Here is a 22,194-nt window from a genome sequence, read left to right on the forward strand (position 1 = left end):
AGGAGGGGCTGGAGTGCCAGAGGTAGGTTCTGTCCAGGAGACTTACCAGCCCAGCAGCCAGTTCTGAATCAACCTGCCTGCTCTGCTCCAGCACAGGCTACAGCCATGTGCTCTGTGAATAGCTTCATGTGCTTAGTGGCTGCCTGTTATTGAAACAGGCAGCTCCTATTGGCCAGTTTGTGGCCTGAAGTCAGCCATTGGGATTGTGCTGGAGGTGGGAGCAACTCCTAAAGCTTTTCCCCCTTCCTCTCAGTTTTTGAAGTGAAACTGCCCTGTGGCTGTTTTTCTGAGTGGCCTGCGGGTGGGGTGAGGCAAGCTGGGAGCCTGCCTGGGACTCCCTGCAGCATTCATGGGCTGGATCTGGTGGCTTAGTGAGCTGGATCCAGCACACGCTGTATTTTGCCCAGGCCTGTCCTAGTCCCTCCAAGTTCCCCTGAGCTTGATTGGTTTTGAGGTGAGGAAATGATAACTCGTGGTCTGAGATGGATGCATGATCTACTTACTGGTTGGTGGCAGCAAAGTGGAGTGGAGTGGGGTTCTGGGTTTCATACTTCACTTCAGGGACAGGTGTAGGGGTAACAGGGCTCTGCATAGCATTTCTCAGCATCACAGGATTGCAGTGGTGTGAAGCAGTTTATTCATCTCAATGGAATGTTCCCAGATGACCCAGAAACCCCCTTCCCTGAATAGAGATGAATACAGCCTGCCACAATAGCTCTGGGAGATGTGAGCAGGCCTATTCCTTTCAGAAGGTGTTCTTCCATCTTTCTCAAAGTCTTTCCTAGCCCCTGTTGTGAAAAAATCAATTTTCAAAATAATCTCACTATGTAGGTGAGTTTTAGACTAATTTAAATATTCAAATCCACTCCTAATTTGTGGGGAAGAGGTTGTAAAAGTAAGAGTACCCTTTACTCCAGTTGTGACCTATCAGTATTTGAGGTAATCTCACTAGGCATGTAGATTTTTAGAGCATTTTCAAAACTAAAAAAAGGTTTAGTCATTTGGACTAAAAATACTTCAGGTCAAATGAACAAAACTGCTCAGCACGCAACTGCTCCCATTTTTGGCAACAAAATGCAGTGAATTTACCAAAGAACAGTGGGATTCACTGTAAAGGGACATCAAAATTCTTCAAAGGCAGTTGCTGAGTTGTGCTTATACTTCATCTTTGCACATATACAGCCTCTTCCTGATTATGAACTGGTTATGGACCAAGCAATTGGTCGTAACTTGGTTCATTCGTAAATCGGACCCCATAGAGTTACACATGACCGTGCTCTTTGTAAGTGCGGATTGCGTTCGTAACTCGGGGTCCGCCATTTATGACAGCTTTGGTCGTAACTGCGAACGGTCATAAGTCGACCATTTGCAACTTGGGGACCGGCTGTAATCAATATTGCCAGCCCCAATGCTTAAACCAGGGGTACCTCCCCCCTCAGTTGCTCGCGACCCCCCCTCCCCATTCCTGCAACCAGCCTCTCAGTTGCTCGCAGCCCCCCTCTAATTTGTTTGCGATCCCCCTCTAAGTTGTTCGCAACCCCCCGGGAGGTCGGGACCCACAGTTTGGGAAATGCTGGCTTAAACGTTATGAAAGTGGCTTAAAAATCATGAGAATTTTAAAAAGAACATTGAAATCTTTTTGTTTGCTCTCTGGTTTTGAATCTTTGGGGTCACATTTTCAAGCATTTCTCCACAGCCATCAGGGCAAGAAATCTTTTCTTGCTTTCTTTATATGATGGCTCTGAGATCAGGGTGGATGATTTAAATCACTAAGTGGAGAGTTGCAATTTTAAGTATTTGGTTTTAATAAACTTTTCCATTTGTACTTCAGTTATTTTCTATAGAAAGGTTTATTCTCACTGGTATTTATAGCCATTAAACAAAATTGATTTAGAACTAAATGGATCCTTTACACTAGGTTTGATACATCTTTTTGTTACCTAGAGGGGAGAGAGAGAGAAAGAGTGTGTGTGTGTGGTCTGAGATGGATGCATGATCTACTTACTGGTTGGTGGCAGCAAAGTGGAGTGGAGTGGGGTTCTGGGTTTCATACTTCACTTCAGGGACAGGTGTAGGGGTAACAGGGCTCTGCATAGCATTTCTCAGCATCACAGGATTGCAGTGGTGTGAAGCAGTTTATTCATCTCAATGGAATGTTCCCAGATGACCCAGAAACCTTTTACTTATTTACTTATGCTTTTACTTATTTACTAGATGGTAGGGATGTAAGCGACCAGTCGAGTAGCTAACTACCCCATAAGCATAGGATTTCCTTGCTCCGCCCCATTTCAGAGGCAGTAAGGGGGGGAAAGCAGGAGCTGGTGCGGCAGTTCAGGGTGGTGCAGGGGAGGCAGAGCTGCAGCGGTCCCAGGGACCAAATGGGCTCTTACTACATTTAAAGTGTAGCGCCATAGCAGGAGTGCCCTGCCCCCCCATTGACTAATTGAATAGTTAATGGAAATTCTATTGACTACTTGATTAGTCAATTAACTGATAGTTAACATCCCTACTAGATGGTTAACTTTTTGCTCATGATTTATGTTAAGCTGCATTACAATGGAATTTAATTAAATATACAATACAGCATATTTATTTGTATTAAACAAAACAAGCCCTTAATACAGTATATAACGTGTTGTGACATACTTATAAAGAATAGCCTCAAAAGTTAATTTGAATCCTCCAATTCTTTTTTTACCTAGAAAAGCATCCTTTAAATTAAAGTTCTTAATAGAGACTCATGGATTCAGCATATTTATTTTTATTAAATTGTTTTAAGAAATGGTAATAAGCTTAGACTTTTAACACTTTTTTTAGGGCTTTCAAGCAATTTAAAAAAATTAATCGCATGCGCTGCCCCTTTGAAATGCTGCGGCAGAATTTCAGAGGGGCAGTGCTGTGGAAGCCTGGGATCAGCTGGAGTCCCCAATTGACCCTGGGCTCTGTGCAGCGCTGCCCCTTTGAAATGCAGCTAGGACTTCAGCTGATCCCAGGCTCCTAATGCGCTGCCCTTTTGAAGTGCCTGAGCCGGGCTTCAAAAGGCAGAGCAGCATTAATGCCTGCGATTAACGCGTCAAAAAAATTAACCGTTAATCCTGCCCTGCATTAATCGCAGGCGTTAACACACATCAATTGACAGCCATACATTTTATATTAAATTCAGATTTAATTTTAAATAGGTATGTTTTAAAAAGAAAAAACTTACTATAATCTGATTTTTAAAATTAAAGAAAAATAATGTATTTTATTCATGGCTGAGATTCTCATGCAACTACTTGACTAGCAGGGCTGGCTTTTACACTTCCTTCCCATTGCCCTCAGTACAGAGGGGTGATGGAAATGGGTAGGATAATTGGCCAGTGTATGTATATGCTTTGGCTGTCCCAGATAGAATGTGTTTCCTTGGAAAACATAACCAGCTGACCCAGTTTAGAGCAACATCCAGAGTATACACAGCACCAGCTCAGAGCAGAATCATAACTGGCTCCTTAAAAGCTTCATCTCTGTCACTTGCAAATGTTTTTGTATAATTATATTTATAGAGCTGACTTCTGTTTATAAAAAATAACATAGTACCATTTCCAGCCACTGTAGCAAAAGATCTTGTGAGACGGGTTATATAGCTATCTCCCACGTGGGATGAGGGAACCACTTATTGAAATCAGTAATAGTCGTTGGTTGTTTACACCTTCTATTCCAGAAGTAGATCACAAGATGCAGACACCATGCTTCTAAGAGAGGAAATGCCCTGAAACAGAATTGCCATAGAAGGGAAGATCTTCCTGATTTTAGATTGTTCATTGTGTTGTGCAACTGAACTAGCTCATTTTTTGAGAAGAAAAAATCTGATGTGTATTTGGCTCTGAATGAAAGTATCTATACTTGCAGATGAAGGGCCTGACTTCTTCCTAAGGTATTTATTCAATCAGATACATATCCCCTCTTCTGTGCAAAACAGTATTTATTTTGAGGGCAGGATATAAATCCAGAGAGGCAGTATGACACTTTTCCCACCCCCTACCTTCTTCTGGGAATGGTGACTTCCCATCTTAAAGAATGACACAATAGCAAAATTATTCATATGAAAGAGGGAAACCTTCACTTAGAACAAGTGTTTCGAAAGGGAAGCCTTTTTTCCTGCTGAATCATTGACCATCCTATTTCAGCTGATGGGATTCACCCACTTCAAACACAAAATAGCCACACATTCCCTCTTCATTCCCACACCTCAATTGTGGGAAACACAGGAAACCTGAAATGGACTTCACATATCTAGTATCCCAAGCTCCTGCTAGTTAGTTAGTTCTAGGGAAAATCCCATATGTTAGATGCTTTTATCTCAAAGGTCGACTAAGACTGAAGCTTGCACATCAGATGCTTCTGATATGTAAACCAGCTAAGGTAGCTTCATAACTGCTCTTTCCCTGCTGTCTATTTTTCTCTCTCCTGAACTCTTTCTGTGGCTTTTGGCTTAACCTCCTGCTGTATGTCTGCGTGGTTCAGTGCCGTCAGCAGCTTCAGGGAAGTAGCTTGTAACTCTTGCTCTCCTGCTGTCTTCAGCTTGGCCAGCAGCACTTGCATTATCTGCATCAGATGCTGCACATCGGGGTTCTGTAGTCGCAGGAAGAGGTCTTCCAGGTCACTGGTGGGTAGATGGGACTCCTCAAGGCTGGATGTCTTTCCTTGCTGCTGGCCTCTCTCAGCCTTCTCTCTGATCTGATTGATGGGGGAATTTTCTAATATCCTCTTCAGCTTAAGTGGGCTCTGAGAGATGATTAGGAATATTCTTGTGTGGGAATTGGATTGGGGTGATGTTGATGGGAGGATATCCTTCACAGCAGCTGTTCCTGTAGCTGAAGGAGATGGGGTTCCGGTGGTAGTGGTGGTGGTGCTGGCGGTGGAAGATTGAGGAGAGGGCTTTGTTGGGGGCAAAAGGCTATCACTGACAGTGATGTCTTTATTAAAGGTTCTTGTCCTACCAGATATGCTGTGGATCTCTTCTGGACATACAACCCTCTGTGGAAGAGCAGAGATATACCAGAAGAAGGCAGGACAACACAGGCACCCTGCACCTGTTTTTCTCAAGGTGTGTGGGCTCCCCAAGTATTACACAGTTATACATTTCCCATTTCTTTCATACAAAGATTTTTCACTGGCACCAGAAAGGCAAAAAAATCTCTCCCTGACTCCTTTTCCTGTGGCTTCTCTCACCCACCATATTTCTCTCTACAGCTTTTCCCCTATTTTCCTTTCTTTCCTTCTCTTAGGGTATGTCTACACTACCCCCCTAGTTCGAACTAGGGGGGGTAATGTAGTCATACGGAGTTGCAAATGAAGCCCGGGATTTGAATTTCCCAGGCTTCATTTGCATAAAGCCGGCCGGCGCCATTTTTAAATGCCGGCTAGGTCGGACCCCGTGTCCCCTTGATTCCTAATCCGAACTAGCTAGTCCGTGCCGCGTGTAGCCGCGCGGCACGGGGTCCGACCTAGCCGGCATTTAAAAATGGTGCCGTCCGGCTTTATGCAGATGAAGCTTGGGAAATTCAAATCCCGGGCTTCATTTGCAACTCCATATTACTACAATACCCCCTTAGTTCGAACTAGGGGGGTAGTGTAGACATACTCTTACATACTCCTTCTGTTAGCGTATATCTATACTGGCAAGTTTCTGCACAAGAAGTTATACGTTTTCTTAATGCGCTAGAATTAAACAGTTGTTGCATGTCTGCACTGTGTTCTTTGCGATGATGGAGCACATCCACATTAGCAGCTCTTGCAGCGGCACAGACAGCAGTGCATTGCGGCAGCTATCCCATTGTGTAATTGGTCGCAGGGTGCCTTGGGAAGGGTTTGCTGTGCGTCAAGGAGCTGGCACAACATCACATGATACAGGTTTCTCAATTTAATTGTTCAATGGGCATCCTACTTTTCAATTGAAAGAGGAGGGAGAATGTATGGGGGAGACACTGTGTTTTGGGGGACAGAGAATGTGTTTTGTTAGTTCAGATAACAGCAGGAATCAACTAATCCAGAGGAAGGGGAAAACTCCGACAACAGCCGCCACCTGGCTCTCTGAATGATGTGCTCTCTCTCCCATGCATGTCCGTACACCTGCCTGCCTGCCAGTGCACATTGATGGTTTGCTTTATGTTCTGGAGCACAACAGCACAGCACTACCAAGAGAACTTTGAAAGGGGAAAGGCGCATGCCTTCAGAGCTGCCAGCCAATTTCATAGAATCATAGAATACTAGGACGGAAAGGGACCTCGAGGGGTCATCGAGTCCAGTCCCCTGCCCTCATGGCAGGACCAAATACTGTCTAGACCATCCCTGATAGACATATATCTAACCTACTCTTAAATATCTCCAGAGCTGGGGATTCCACAACCTCCTTGGGCAATTTATTCCAGTGTTTGACTACCCTGACGGTTAGGAACTTTTTTCTAATGTCCAACCTAAACCTCCCTTGCTGCAGTTTAAGCCCATTGCTTCTTGATCTATCCTCAGAGGCTAAGATGAACAAGTTTTCTCCCTCCTCCTTATGACACCCTTTTAGATACCTGAAAATGGCTATCATGTCCCCTCTCAATCGTCTCCTTTCTAAACTAAACAAACTCGATTCTTTCAGCCTTCCTTCATAGGTCATGTTCTCTAGACCTTTAATCATTCTTGTTGCTCTTCTCTGGACCCTCTCCAATTTCTCCACATCCTTTTTGAAATGCGGTGCCCAGAACTGGACACAATACTCCAACTGAGGCCTAACTAGCGCAGAGTAGAGCGGAAGAATGACTTCTCATGTCTTGCTCACAACACACCTGTTAATGCATCCCAGAATCATGTTTGCTTTTTTTGCAACAGCTCACACTGCTGACTCGTATTCAGCTTGTGGTCCCCTATAACCGCTGGATCCCTTTCTGCCGTACTCCTTCCTAGACAGTCACAGTCTGTATGTGTGAAACTTATTGTTCCTTCCTAAATGGAGCACTTTGCATTTGTCTTTATTAAACTTCATTCTGTTTACCTCAGACCATTTCTCCAATTTGTCGAGATCATTTTGAATTATGACCCTATCCTCCAGATTAGTCGCAACCCCTCCCAGCTTGGTATCATCTGCAAACTTAATAAGCGTACTTTCTATGCCAATATCTAAATCGTTGATGAAGATATTGAAGAGAGCTGGTCCCAAAACAGACCCCTGCGGAACCCACTTATTATCCCTTTCCAGCAGGATTGTGAACCATTAATAACTACTCTCTGAGTAAGGTTATCCAGCCAGTTATGCACCCACCTTATAGTAGCCCCATCTAAGTTGTATTTGCCTAGTTTATTGATAAGAATATCATGTGAGACCGTATCAAACGCCTTACTAAAGTCTAGGTATACCATATCCACCGCTTCTCTCTTATCCACAAGACTAGTTATCCTATCAAAGAAAGCTATCAAATTGGTTTGACATGATTTGTTCTTTACAAATCCATACTGGCTGTTCCCTATCACCTTGCCACCTTCCAAGTGTTTACAGACGATTTCCTTAATTACCTGCTCCATTATCTTCCCTGGCACAGAAGTTAAACTAACTGGTCTGTAGTTTCCTGGGTTGTTCTTATTACCCTTTTTATAAATGAGCACTATATTTGCCTTTTTCCAGTCTTCTGGAATCTCTCCTGTCTCCCATGATTTTCCAAAGATGATAGCTAGAGGCTCAGATACCTCTTCTATCAGCTCCTTGAGTATTCTAGGATGTATTTCATCAGGCCCTGGTGACTTGCAGGCTTTCTAGGTGATTTTTAACTTGTTCTTTTTTTATTTTATCATCTAAACCTACCCCCGTCCCACTAGCATTCACTATGTTAGGCATTCCTTCAGACTTCTCGATGAAGACCGAAACAAAGAAGTCATTAAGCATCTCTGCCATTTCCAAGTTTCCTGTTGCTGTTTCTCCCTCCTCTCTGACCAGCGGGCCTACCCTGTCCTTGGTCTTCCTCTTGCTTCTAATGTATTTATAAAAAGTCTTCTTGCTTCCCTTCATTCCTGTTACTAGTTTGAGCTCATTTTGTGCCTTTGCCTTTCTAATTTTGCCCCTGCATTCCTGTGTTGTTTGCCTATATTCATCCTTTGTAATTTGTCCTACTTTCCATTTTTTATATGGATTTCAAAATAGTGAGCGGAGTGTCAAGTTGAGGGATTATGGGACTTTTCTGGAAGCCAGCTACTGTGCTCAAAGCAATGGATGTGTTCACGTGCACTGCAACTGTGCCGTTACTGTGCCCTAAGTGCCTTGGCAATGTGCATGCCATGGGAACTTCTGCACAGAAAGCTGCTGTACTGTGCAGAAACTTGCCAGCACAGACACTAGGGATGTAATAGTGTAGTCGATTAACCGATAAGCAAAAGCTTATAGGTTAATGCCATAGTGTACACACATTTCCCCCCACTCTCCTCCTGCCAGTAAATGTTTTAGCAGGCTGGCCAGCAGCCTGGCTCAGTTTTGGCTCGCGCCAGGTCCGGGACCTATCCCAGCTGCAGCTCTGCATTTAATGTGTATTAGGAGCCAAGCAGGCAAACAGCTCGGCTCAGTTCCAGCTCTTACCAGGTCTGGGCAGGGGCTGCTGCCACCCTGCGCTGATACCTCTGTATCTGAGGCAGCAGTAGGGGGCAACAGACAGCTGGTCAGTAAGGGGAGCTGGTTTTTAAACTGTCTCCCCTCATGGATCAACTTCTGCCTGGCACCCCACACAGCTGCCTCTGATACACAGGCAGAATCATGGAGTGGTAGGGGACTTCTCGGGAGTGGGGCTGGAGTGCACTGGCTGCTGGCCTCACCCCCAATGACTATCGGATAGTCAAGTAACTGATAAGAATTCATGAGATTAATCGACTATTCAATTAACTAATATTTAATATCCCAACAGACACATCTCAGTTTCTGCTTCATGTTCTGTTCTTCCCACAATTCCTTATCTTTCTTCTCATCTGCCCCATCCTCCATTTTCTACTCTCTGTGAGTGCTTCCAGCTGTTGCCTGTGTCTGCACTTTCCAATACATTCCTCAGTACCAATTTCATCTGGAAACAGTTCAGACTCACCTTAACAAAATACTTTTTCATAGTACAGCGATAAAAGGTGAATGTACAAAAGTCTGCAAAGAAGAGAATTTCTGGGAGGTTTGAGCATACAGGCCCTAGAGAGACAATAATTAATCAAATTTATTGAAAAACTCCCATGTTGAACAATTTACTTCCCGTAACCCTCAATTATAAAACACAGTGCCAGGTGGTCACCATCTGACAATGACCAACCTCAGTGCTATCCAGTCACTTCCCAAAGTGTGGGTGGTTAAAAACCCAACAGTTTATGACCCGCAGTGATTAAAAATGAACAAAACAACATTGGATTGTAACAACATAAGAACAGCCATACAGGGTCAGACCAATAGCCCAGCTAACTCAGTATCCTGTCTTCCAACAATGGCCAGTACGAGATGCTTCAAAAGGAATGAGCAGAATGGGGTTATCAAATGGTCCATCACCTGTGATCTGGTTTGAGCATCTGGCACTCAGAATGTTAGGGACATCCAAAGCATAGAGTTGTATCTGTGACCATCTTGGCTAATAGCCATTGAACCTCCATGAATTTATCAGATTATTTTCTGAACTCCATTTTACTTTTTGCCTTTACAACATCCCATGGCAATGAATTCCACGGAATCTGATTAACTTAAAATGTCCTTTTTAGTTTTTTGTCTTTTGCTAATTCTCTTCAAATTCTTTTTGGTGGATTCCTGTGGGGATACAAAATTTGGACTTGCAGGGCTGTATTGGGTATTGCAGTGCTGCAAACAGCAGGATGTTGGGCTGCCATTCACAGGAGCCTATGCCCTGCATGGACTGTTCCACCAGTGTGGCTGTACCACTGCCATCCCCACCCATGGGGCAGGCACCAGGTTCATGCACAGCTGTCCTTGGTCATACTCGTGTGTGCAGGTAGCTTGCATGCTCCCAGACAAGAGTCCTTTCCATGCAGCGGTGTGCATCTCCGATCTGGGAACATGTTCTTGTTCAGCAGTGTCAGTTTGCTCAAAGAGTTCTACTTTAAAAAGTGATTTAAAATGTGTTACTTTGACCATATATTGGGTACCTGCAAGATGGGTTAACTGTAGGATTTTGTGTGTGTGTGTGTGTGTGTGTGTGTGTGTATATATATATAAAATCAGGGGTTTTACCTCCATTGCAATCCAATCCTGAACATTTTTATGCATTTATAGTAAGGCTACTTAATTGTTAATCAATCGCACAATTTTGATTAAAAAATAAAGATGGAATTTTTAAAACAATGGAAAAAATCAGAAAATAGTAAATAAAAAATCTACAATAATAAAAAGATCATAGGGCCCTACGTGGGTCTATTTATTAATTCATTTATTTATGTATTTATTGTGATTTGGCATATACATTTACTTTGACTCTCTGTGGCAGGGATTTTCAAACTCTGGGTCACAGTTTATAAGGACAAGCTGCTAACTGGCTGCAAGATGCTTTGTTTACCTGCACCTTTGCAGTTATAGGCGATTGCAGCTCCCATTGGCCGTGGATCGCTGTTCTTGATTAATGGGAGCTGTGCGAAGCAGTGTGCACTTGAACATTGCTTCCCACAGGTCCCATTGGCCAGGAATGGGAGCTACCAAAACAAAACTCTCCCCTAGTTATTCCGGGGGGAGAGAGAAGGAGAGAAAACAAATAAACCTCAGCAGCAGCTGGCTTTTTCCTCTTTTCCTTTTTCCCTGTTATAAACTCAGGCACTTAAAGACTCCTTTCCATCATCTATCATTCATCCTTCCCAATGCCAGATGGTCTAAGATAAGATCTTAGTCCTGCTTTTGGAAGCTGTGGTCAGCCTTACCTTGTGGGATGACTCCATGGTTTTCGTATTGGTCCAGTCTTTGGATCAAGGGGTTCTGGCAGCCATACAAGGCCCGAATGAGGCAGATAGCACTGGCTCGGTGAGGGGCACGAAGAGGTTTGAAGAACTGATCGTACTCTAGCTCTGAGAGTGGTGTTCCAGTTAGTAATAGACCCTCATCCTGAGGCTGGGCAGTAGAACACCAAATTGAGAGTTCTGCAAAAGAGGAGCAAGGAGGAAGTAAAACGCTGCAAATGACAGACATTGGGGAAAGAATCACTGGGCAGTAGATGGAGAATATACCCTTTCTCTTGGGTATGAAGTCCATAATTGTGGAAATGACAGTTGCTTGAAAACACAGTGCAGAACTGTAGGGTGACCTGACCTGATGCTTTGAGAGGAACCCTATCTTCTGGGGATTGGGTCCCTATCTGTATGAGTGACCCCTTCTCTTGTGAATGGGGCTCTGAATTATAAGGGAAATGTCTTTTCATCTTTCCTGAGAATGATGGTTGTGACTCCCTGCTCTAGGGCTGTTAACCTCCCCTCTCCTTTCCCTGGGAAGAGAATTCTGCAGGATATTGTAGTTGTGACTATAAGGTGTCTTCAAAGTCTACAAGAGGACAAATTAAAGCATTTTGAAGAAGTCTTGGAAGATTTAAAGGTGGAAATTTACAGTTGTAGCCTATCACCTCTTTCCTAGTTCTGAGGTGTCTGAGGCACCTGATTTGCAATGAGCAAGGATGGGGACTCTCCAGTCCCCCCCATCATAAGTCAATTTCAGGGATGGATAAGACATTTCCCTACTCACCAGAAACGATCAGGCAGGCCAATGCTGCTATCTGACATTTCATCTTTCTTGTATATGGGTGGAGGTGGGAGGAAATTTGAAGGAGAAACTGTGGGGGAATTACCATGGAGAGCTCTTCCGAGTTCTTTGCCTATTCCTCACTTCGTTCCTTTTTTCTGTTACTGCTTTTACCTAAGGGGGGGTCAGGAGCAGACGGTGGGGAACTCTCTGAGTAGGGTTATTGCTGCAGACCAGTTCACAATAGCAACTCGGTGACATCACAAACTCAGTGACATCACAAACTCTATCACTGCCCCCTTTTGTCAATGCACCATTTTCCCTATCTCTTTTTCTCTCTTGCATTCCTTTATCTTTTAGGACTTCTGATGCTGTGTAGATCCTTCCACGAATCCTGGGGCTGTGCACTGGCTTATTTGGCCATTGGTGTGTTGTTGTAAGATTTCTTATAAGAACCCACATGTACTGTTTAGCTACCTCTAGTCATTAACCTTTTCTCCAGTCCAATTAATATTTAATTAGTCAGTTATTTAATTAAAGTGGAACAACTTCAGTAGGAGAAATTGAAAGACATACACATTAGACTATCCTGAAACCCCTTGCTTAAGACACTCACCTGAGAGGTGGCAGACATTTGTTCATATCTCTCTTCAATAGGCAGAGAGGACTTGAACTGATGGTCTCCTACATCCTGGGCGAATGCTCTCACCACTGGGCTAAATATTGTAAGGGGGAGTGGGGGTGGACAGCATAGTTGCTTTTTAAGGTGTTGAATATCCTCAGAGCACATTTATTAGCTCAGGCTTCAATGTATGACATAGGCAGATGAAATGCTTCTCTTCCCCATTCATGGATCATTCTGGGTCTCAGGCAGGCATATGCCAAGAGCAGGGCAACAGTGGATGTGCTCTCATACATACCTTGCAAGTGCAACTTAAGTACTGAGCAAATTTAGGTGCCTGTAGGGTTAGACAACAGCCAAGTGGGAGAACTAGGGGTCACCAAATGAAATTAATAGGTAGCAGGTTTAAAGCAAACAAAAGGAAGTTATTTCTTCACACAACACACAGTTAAGCTGTACACCTCCTTGCCAGAGGATGTTGTGAAGACCAGGACTTCAACAGGGTTCCAAAAAGAATTAGATAACTCCATGGAGGATAGTTCCAGCTATGGCTATTGGCCAAAATGGGTAGAAAGGGTGTCCCTAGCCTCTGTTTGTCAGAAGCTGGGAATGGGTGACAGGGGCGGGATCACTTGATGATTCCCTGCTCTGTTCATTCCCTCTGAGGCATGAGGTATCGGTCATTGTCAGAAGACAGGCTACTGGATGGATCTTTGGTCTGTCTGACCCAGTCTGGCCATTCTTATGTTCTTATGCAACGGTGTCTTGAAATGGGACTTACGTAGCTAAGTACCTTTGTGGATCCCAGTCTGATGCACAATTTTGGGGTGGTTCTTCCCATTCAGAAATAATCTGTCTAAAATTAAATTACATTCTATTAATTTTTGTAAGGTTAATAATTAGAATGTTGGAAAGAAGAAATAACCAAATTGTGTGTGAATTTTTTTTTACTCCACCTGTATTTTTTTCTTACATTTTTATTCTGCAGACTTGTGATCCATTCCTACTTCAGAACTGTGCACCAGAATTTCAACTTTCATTTTAAATTTTTCTATCCCTGATAGTCATAAAGAAAACCTGGAAAATTAATAGAGATAATTTAGCATTGTCTTCCTATGTCTGTTGACAGCATGAAACAATAGCCCAGGGGTTTGAACTGCCTCACTCATCTGAAATTGTTAACACTGACAATTGGAATGATAAATTCAATGTGAACAATATTAACTATTCCATTGCTATTTGTATAAGCAGAAACAATTAATTAACATGTTTATTCCAGGTTCTAAAATTTCTTCCCAGAAGAAATTATCAATGTAAATAATAAAGAAACTACTGTACTAATTGTATTACATATTTTCATATTTAATTCATAAAATAACTAATGACTTTTTACATGAAGATGTTACAGAATTTCCAATCTGCTGTGCTAGTGTTGCAGACAAGTTTTAGGTCCAACTTGCTACAAAATGCATTAGTTTTTAATTATTTTAATTTGGAAAGAAGGTCCAGCCCCTGAACTGAGGGTAGAGATACAGTCTATCTACGGGAAAAAAGCCTGTTAGAACTCTGGTTCTCTACCAGATAAGTAGAAGAGGACTGAAGGAGGGGAGGACTACTGATGACTTATAGAGAATGAAACTAGTGGGGAGAGGAGTAGTTACAGTGGGAATTTCGACAAGGAAACCTAGGTTGCCACATTCTTCCCCTGCCCCCTTGCAAAACCTACCAAGACCAGGATTTTTGAGGAAAAGCAAGTGATGGACTTTGTTCCTCTGAGTACATCTAAACTGTAAGTTAGTGGCATGTTGCAGTGCATGTTGTTGCCTAAATCCCTGTATCAACCACACACAGAACCCTGAAATCCTCATGGGCGTATTGAACTTGTGTTCAGCTTGGGGTATAGAGTAAAACAAACATTGGTTTATTTGTGGGAAATCCTTGTGGGGAGAACGGGGGGATTGTTTTTGAGTCTCTCTCTAATAAGCGTAGGGAATTATTCTTGTCTCATTTCTCTTTCTATTCCAGCAAGTGATGAGTTGTGAGTAAACTTAAGGGAAGTCGCTTTCAGGAAGATCCTGAAAAAATGAAAACACGTAGAGCATTGTTGCGAAGATTTAAAGGGAATATTTCCCAGAGTCCTGACCAAATAGAAGCTTGTGAGAATCAGGATAAGTCAGAAAATGAAATCACAAAATCTCCTGGGAAAAGACAGAAAAAATCTCCTTCCCATAAAATAAGTGTCAGGAAACCTGAAGATGATGATCACACTGAGGATAAACCAAACACATCCGATTGTGAGAATGACTCTGTTTTGAGCCCATCCCTTGTTGAGCAAGAAACAGAGCATGTGGAAGAGAAACCCTATCAGTGTTCTGAATGTGGCAAGAGCTTCAGTCGAAGCTCCTACCTTACTCAGCATCAGAGAATCCATGTGGCAGAGAAACCTTTTGGTTGTAGTGAATGTTTGAAAAGCTTCATTCGGAATTCAGACCTGGTTAAACACCAGCGAATCCACACAGGAGAGAAGCCTTATCAATGTAATGAGTGTGAAAAAACTTTCAGTCAGCGATCAAATGTTATCAGACACCAGAGAACCCATACCGGTGAAAAACACTACAAATGTAAGGAATGTGGGAAGAGCTTCAGTCAGAATTCGCACCTCATCGTACACCAAAGAAGCCACAAAGGAGAGAAGCCCTTCAGTTGCGCTAGATGTGAGAAAAGCTTCAGTGATCGCTCATCACTTATTATACACAGGAGAATCCACACAGGGGAGAAACCCCATCAATGTAAAGAATGTGGAAAAAGGTTCCGTGACAGCTCTGCCATTATTCGACACCAGCGAATTCACACAGGAGAGAAACCTTACAAATGCGGGGATTGTGGAAAGAGCTTTCGACAGAGCTCATCGCTTATTACCCACAGAAGAATCCATACAGGAGAAAAGCCCTACAAATGTTCAGTGTGTGATAAATGTTTCAGTCAGAGCTCAGCACTTGCGACCCATCACCGAGTCCATACAGGAGAAAATCCCTATCGCTGTTCGGAATGTGGGAAAACTCGGAATGATCGCACCGCACTTATTTCACATCAGAGTGTTCACACAGAAGGAAAACCTTACAAATGTGTAGAATGTGGAGAGAGCTTTAGACGGAGCTCAGCACTTAATGTGCATCTGAGAATCCACAGAGGAGAGAGACCTTATACATGTGATGAATGTGGGAGAAGCTTTAGACAGAGCTCAGCCCTTGATGTGCATTCCCGAATCCACACAGGTGCAAAACCCTATAAATGTAGTGAATGTGGGAAAAATTTCAGACAGAGCTCAGCACTTAAAGTGCATTTGAGAATCCACACAGGAAAGAAACCCTATAAATGTATTGCATGTAGGAAAAACCTTGATTTGCATTCACATTTAGTATAGCAGGGGTGGTCAAACCATGGCTCATGAGCTGCGTGTGGCTCCTTTACAGTTTGCAAAGCTTGCTGCTGCTACCCCATCCCCAATTTTTCCACCTGACAGACTGGGGTGGGGACTGCCTTGCAGCAGAATGATGCGGTAGGAGGCCTTCTGCTTAGCTGAGAGAGGGCTCTTGGGGCTTCAGCGTCACAGAACACACCTGCTGGGGCTCAGGGATTTAGTGGGAGCAGGGTTGAAGCCTCAAGCTCTATAAGGTACCTCACATGAGCCCCAAATGGTGTGCCCCCTCTCGAACTTCCGAAGATTATCATATGCGTCTCAGAGGGTCAGTACATTTGGCCATCCCTATAGTATAGCATTAGAGTGGCCATATGGAATACAAAATAGTAACAGACATTGGCTATTTGGGGCATGTAAAAAGAGGTGAGGCCCAGATTCATGAAGGTACCCTTCCGCAGATTGGGCTACACTAAAAATCCTGCTAGAACAGGAGGAGCTTCCTCCTCTATAACTTTTAGCCTAATGGTTTAAGCACTTATCCAGGAACAAATGGATCAGCTTCACCATGAGAGATTGAGGGAGACTGACATCAGAATATTTCATAGCCCAGTAGTTTGGGCTTTTTCCTCGGAGATAGTTGATCCCTCTTCAAATATCTTCTTCCCTTCAGGCAGACTAGGGGAATTGAACTGTGCATGAATGATGGGAAACACAGGGAAAGGGAGCAGGCTGTTGACTGATAATTTTGATATCACAGAGAGGTTACTGATGCTAGGAAACTGGAAAGGATGGATGAATTACTTGCGAGGAACTGAGTGCTGGTAGGGTTGGAGATTTCATGGATTACGGGGAGGAGATGTAATGTGGATCTGAGGGATGGAGTGTTGAGTGCTGAATAATTTGGGGATTGGGAGTGGGGATATATGGCAGAATAGAAAGGGAGTTTTAAAAGTATTTTTATCTTATTTAAGTACAAGAAGGTTAAAATGATAATTTCCAGATTGGTTTTGAGCCAGACCTTCAGTTTATTAAAAATTGTAAGCAGTTCTGGGGATGCCATCTCTTCTTGAATTGTGGATAGTGACTGTTATCCTCACTGAATAGAAATCAGTACTGTCATCTAGTTTTAGACCAGGGATTTGGCCTATTCCATTTCTTTGATCTGAAAGATCTGGAGCTGTACCTCTGTCTCTTTTCTTCCCCTTTCCCAGAGATTTACAGTACAACTTCAGAGCTACAGACTAAACAGTCAACCACACACCTTCTGGTTTGTGAACCAGAAGTACACAAACAGCAACAGGGGTGGGGACGGAGGTGAAGAAGTACAATACTGTGTTAAGCACAGTGTTTTGTTTGAGGCGGTATGCCCTGGCACCCATTTTCTCTGAATAACTTAAATGAATTGCATTCCCCTTGGGCGTACCAGCACTTCTTTTCCTGGGGTGGCTGGACTCCCGATGGAAGCCTGCTCGGGACACGTGGCTCTTAAAGTGGACGTGACAGTGTTTCGGCCCCCAGTGGGCTCTTTTTTTTTTCTCTCTCTCTCTTTCTCAACAACTTTCCCCCCGGAGTACTGGCACCTTTTTTTTTTTAATACCAAAAAAGCACTGGTTAAGCATATATTAAAAAGGGGGGAAGCAACATTTTTCTTCATGTAGTAAAATTTCAAAGTTGTATTAAGTTAATATTCAGTTGTAAACTTTTGAAAGAACAACCATAATGTTTTGTTCAGAGTTACAGTCAGCCTTGGTTCCCGAGCTGTTCGTAACTCTGAGTATCGACTACATGTAGTTCAAATGACTCTTACCTTCTTAAGTAAAATTCAGGAGACAACTGGAGTTAAAAGTGAAGAGGTAGCTCCCATAGAGAATGGCTGCATAAATACTTTCATAGAGGGTGTTGTCCATCTTTTCCTCACTAGTAGCTTCTCTAAAATTTGTCTCCTCACATTGAAACACCTTTAGCATGTAGAGCAGATGACCAACAAAACCCAGGCAGTAATGTAACTTTCTCATTGAAACAAAATGAAAGAAGCTTTTGATAATCTTGGTTAGACCCATTTTACATGTTGATTTCCCATTGGAAGCCAGAGACTGGTTCCAGTTTTCTAGTCGTCTTTGTAATGCAGTGTTTTTGTTTCTTTAACTTTTTAATGCTAATAAAATATTTTTAACATATAAAGTATTGCATAATTGCTACATAAAACGTCCTCTCCATATTGTATGTTAGTATTATTGTTGCACTTATTATTGTCAATGGTGTGTCCATATTAAATAAAACCTAATTTCTCCTGTTGTCCCATCTTCTGTTCTTGAATGTAGTAGAATGGAAAGAGATTTTCTTTTTTTTTTAGATTTTTTTCTTCTTTACATACAATCTTCAGTTTGTTAAAAATTGTAAACAGTCCTGAGGCACAATCCTGGCAACATTCACGTAGGCTGTGTCTAGACTGGCCAGTTTTTCCGGAAAATCAGCCGCTTTTCCAGAAAAACTTGCCAGCTGTCTACACTGGCCACTTGAATTTCCGCAAAAGCACTGACTTCCTACTGTAAGAAATCAGTGCTTCTTGCGGAAATACTATTCTGCTCCTGTTCAGGCAAAAGTCCCTTTTGCGCAAAGCTTTTGCACAAAAGGGTCAGTGTAGACCGCTCAGATTTGTTTTCCGCAAAAATGCCCTGATCGCGAAAATGGCGATCGGGGCTTTTTTGCAGAAAAGCGCGTCTAGATTGGCACGGATGCTTTTCCGCAAAAAGTGCTTTTGCGGAAAAGCATCCGTGCCAATCTAGACACTCTGTTCCGAAAATGCTTTTAACGGAAAACTTTTCCGTTAAAAGCATTTCCGGAAAATCATGCCAATCTAGATGCAGCTATTGAGTTCAAAGGACTGGGGCTTCATCCCTGGGGTGTTTAATAAAATCTGTATGTATATTTAGAGTTCATCTGTCTGTGTGCGAGTTTCTTTGTTCAAGAATTTCTCCTAAATGGAAAGAGCTAGGACTACCAAATTTGATATGCAGCTTCCTCTTTCCCTAACTTAAAGCAATGTCAAGGTTTGGTTGTGTCCAAAGCCCAAGGAAAGGACAGTTTTCCATAACATGCAAAGGGAGGGGCTGCTGTTCAGAGTGCCACAATATAAGAGTGGCCACTGGGAGCAGTGGGCCCCCAGGGGAGAGCTATCCTGCAGTGTAACTGGGGGCAGCTGCACCATGAAGGGAGTGTCCAGCAGGGTTGGGGCTTTGTCATATTGCCTGCCAGGACACCAGTAAGTAGCCACCTGCCCCAAACCCTTTCCCTACCTCCCAGCCCATGGCCACGGGGAGGAGAAAGACCCCTGGCAGCTGAGAGGTTCCAGGGAGGGAGGAAGAGGAGCAGCAGGCCGAGCACATGCATGCCCCTCACCACCTTGGAGAGGGGAAGAGCACACGCACCCCCCCATCCCCGGGAGTAGCTGGGAGGGAAGAGGCCCCCGCAGCCCGAGTCGGCCCAAGCCTTCTCCGCCAACAGTGGAGTCTACTGTTTGTCTACTGTCACAACAAGGTGGGTAATGCTAGTATATATAATAGCAAAATTAGTTACCTGTCAATTGTAGGACCTTTGTTAATGAAGCTAATTAAGTAGGCTGGGTGTCCCGTTCATCACTATTGCTGCAAAATGCGAATGTCGAAGCATGGGAAATTGCCTTTGTAGTATGTTAACCAGTTAATATATATTTATTCAAGCCCAAGTTCAGCATTCTCTCTCTCTAACTGAGAAGTGAATTTCCTTTGTAGAAGAATGGCTACTTTTAAATCCACTATAGAACAGCCAGTGAAGTTAAAATGTTCCCCCACAGGTTTATGTGTGTAACCATTTCTGATATCTGAGTTATGTTAATTTATCCTTTGTCGCAGAGACAGTCCATTTGGCCAATATATATGGCAGAGACACCTTGCTAGCATGTGATGGTGTGTATCACATTAGAGGATGTGCAGTTGTATGAGCCCTTGATGTGGTTAGGTCCTGTGCTGATGGTATATATGTGGACAGAGTAGGCAATGGGGTTTGGTGCAGGGGTAGGTTCCTGGGTGTGTGTATCTGAAGTGTGGTGTGGCTGCTGGTAAGTATTTGCTTCAGCTTGAGGGCCTGTCTGTAGACGAGAATTGGCCTGTATCCCAAGGCCTGTGAATGAGGGATCATTTTCCAGCATAGGTTGTAGATTGTCAATGGTACGCTGGAGCGGTTTAAGCTGGGGGCTGTAGTGGATGACCAGTGGTGTTCTATTATTTTCCCTGTTGGGCCTGTCTTAAGGAGTTGATTTCTGGGAACTTGTTTGGCTCTGTCAGTCTGTTTCCTCCCTTCCCCAGATAAGTATTTAAGTTTTAAGAATGCCCGATAAAGATGTTAAAATATACTTTTTTCATTGTATTCTTTTGGTATATATGGTCATGCCAATTCTCTTCCAGAATATGATCTGAGGAAGTGGGCCTGGCCCATGAAAGCTCATCACCTATTAAACCATCTTGTTAGTCTTTAAAGTGCTACATAGTTTTTCCTTTTGTTTTAGCAAGATCAGACTAACACGGCCAGCTCTCTATTACTTGATAAAGATATTGGTGGGCTACGTCTACACTGGCCCCTTTTCCGGAAGGGGCATGTAAATTTCATGAGTTGTAGTAGGGAAATGCGCGGGGGATTTAAATATCCCCCGCGGCATTTAAATAAAAATGTCCGCCGCTTTTTTCCGGCTTTTAAAAAAGCCGGAAAAGAGCGTCTACACTGGCCCTGATCCTCCGGAAAAAGTGCCCTCAAAGTAGGAATAAGAGCCTTCAAAGTAGGAATAAGAGCCTCCGGAAAAGGGCACTTTTTCCGGAGGATCAGGGCCAGTGTAGACGCTCTTTTCCGGCTTTTTTAAAAGCCGGAAAAAAGCGGCGGACATTTTTATTTAAATGCCGCGGGGGATATTTAAATCCCCCGCGCATTTCCCTACTACGACTCATGAAATTTACATGCCCCTTCCGGAAAAGGGGCCAGTGTAGACGAGCCCTAGGTGTTTGTCTGTCTGTGGGATTGGAGCTAGGGATGTTAGCCATCATTTCATTTAGTAATCATGTAGCAGCAAGGGGGGTGGGGGCAGGTGGTTCCATGGAGCTGGCTCCCCACATGTGCTGCTATCTTTGATAAAGAGATGGCTCTGTAGGAGCTGATTCACATGGAGAGTTGGCTTGAAAGCTGGCTTCCTGCATGCCTCCGCTCCTACCTGCTCCCCTCACCTTGTGCACTACTGCCCCTCTATCAGAGGTAGCAGCATGGGGGTGAGAGGACAGGTGGTGCCATAGGATAGCATGTGGAGCCAGCTTTTATGGCAGCTCCCCCAAACACTGGTTTCCGCCTGGCCCTGCCACCTCTGTGGGAGGCAGCAGGTGGGGGGAGAGCTGAGCACAGGGCTCCACAGGCTCACAAGGGGAGGCAGTTTAAAAGCCAGTTCCCCAGGAGCAATGCTCTAGACACCCACCCCGCCTCCTCACCTACAGAGGTGGGGGGGGGGGAATGTGCTAATTATTTGGATTAACTGATAAGCCTAGGTTTATATTAGTTAATCCTTTAAAAGGTATGTGGTAACATCCCTCTTTGAGGCAACTCCGCTTGTCTCTGAGGCCGTGGCTGTAGCCCTGGCTCTGTGCTGGGGCCGGGGTGGAAGCTAGAGGCATGTAGCTAAGAACAAGGGTCAGCAGGTTGGTGGGTAGGGCGGTGTTTGTGTGACGTCACTTAGTTGCACTGTACGCTCTGTGGGTGGCTGCCAGGGTGCGGGCCTGACCCTAACCCCCCGCCCCGCCCGCTGTTTGCGGCTGCGCGGGCCCAGCTCTGCAGGGGGAGCGATCCACGCGCTGGGGGAGTTCGAGCACGCGAGCGCGCAGCTTCCGGGGCAGCCCGCGCTCGGCCACACCGTCGCGCGTGCGCAGTGCACAGATCGGCGCGTCCTGCCGGGGTGGCGTGAGGCGGTGCTGGCGCGCGGTGGTGTCAGGCGCAAGGGGGGCGGGGTCAGGTGGCGCCTCCCCCCTCCCGTGTCTTTGGCGCTACGTTCGAAGTGGAGCCGGTGGCGCTGCGCGCGGCCCGGGAGCCGAGGTGGGCGAAGGGGCCGGCGGCGGAGAGATGCCGCGCGGCGCTTGGCGGGCGGGGCTGGTGCCGCGAGGGGGGGGGGGTTAGGCTGGGGGGCTGGTGCCGCGAGGGGGGGGGGTCAGGCTGGGGGGCTGGTGCCGCGACGGGGGGGGGGGGTCAGGCTGGGGGGCTGGTGCCGCGACGGGGGGGGGGGGTCAGGCTGGGGGGCTGGTGCCGCGAGGGGGGGGGGGGGTCAGCCTGGGGGGCTGGTGCCGCGAGGGGGGGGGGGTCAGCCTGGGGGGCTGGTGCCGCGACGGGGGGGGGGTCAGGCTGGGGGGCTGGTGCCGCGAGGGGGGGGGGTCAGGCTGG

At 44.8% G+C, this 22,194-nt stretch overlaps 2 protein-coding genes and 1 long non-coding RNA gene across 8 annotated transcripts in view; 2 read left to right on the plus strand and 1 right to left on the minus strand.

Annotated features, from left to right (window-relative positions):
* Nucleotides 1-18,045, plus strand: part of LOC102456333 (uncharacterized) — a 37,910-nt gene extending 19,865 nt beyond the window's left edge. Inside the window, exons 4-5 of the mRNA XM_014579703.3 lie at nucleotides 11,603-11,609; nucleotides 14,646-18,045. Coding sequence (XP_014435189.1) covers nucleotides 11,603-11,609; nucleotides 14,646-15,753 — 1,115 coding nt within the window. The 3' untranslated portion in view covers nucleotides 15,754-18,045. The remainder of the gene's footprint in view (nucleotides 1-11,602; nucleotides 11,610-14,645) is intronic.
* DDX11 (DEAD/H-box helicase 11) overlaps nucleotides 1-22,194 on the plus strand; it is a 66,783-nt gene that overhangs the window by 5,055 nt on the left and 39,534 nt on the right. Inside the window, exon 1 of one of the 5 annotated variants that reach the window (XM_075940751.1) lies at nucleotides 21,344-21,852. The exons of 2 other annotated variants lie outside the window; for them this stretch is intronic. The gene's annotated coding sequence lies outside the window, so the exon portion shown is untranslated. Of the gene's footprint in view, nucleotides 1-21,343; nucleotides 21,853-22,194 lie in introns of those variants that run through there. 2 more of the 5 variants (XM_075940727.1, XM_075940743.1) reach the window with 2 other exon arrangements.
* LOC112547803 (uncharacterized) lies at nucleotides 657-11,947 on the minus strand. 2 transcript variants are annotated; one of them, XR_012906874.1, is made up of 4 exons: nucleotides 11,814-11,947; nucleotides 10,900-11,115; nucleotides 9,087-9,181; nucleotides 4,887-5,016 (listed from the first exon to the last, which is right to left on the minus strand). It is a non-coding gene; the product is annotated as an uncharacterized LOC112547803 (long non-coding RNA). The 2 variants fall into 2 exon arrangements; XR_012906876.1 differs by lacking the exons at nucleotides 4,887-5,016; nucleotides 9,087-9,181 and adding an exon at nucleotides 657-788 and having other exon boundaries at nucleotides 11,711-11,850.

Source organism: Pelodiscus sinensis, chromosome 1 (genome assembly GCF_049634645.1).
Source record: "Pelodiscus sinensis isolate JC-2024 chromosome 1, ASM4963464v1, whole genome shotgun sequence".
Lineage (NCBI taxonomy): Eukaryota > Metazoa > Chordata > Testudines > Trionychidae > Pelodiscus > Pelodiscus sinensis.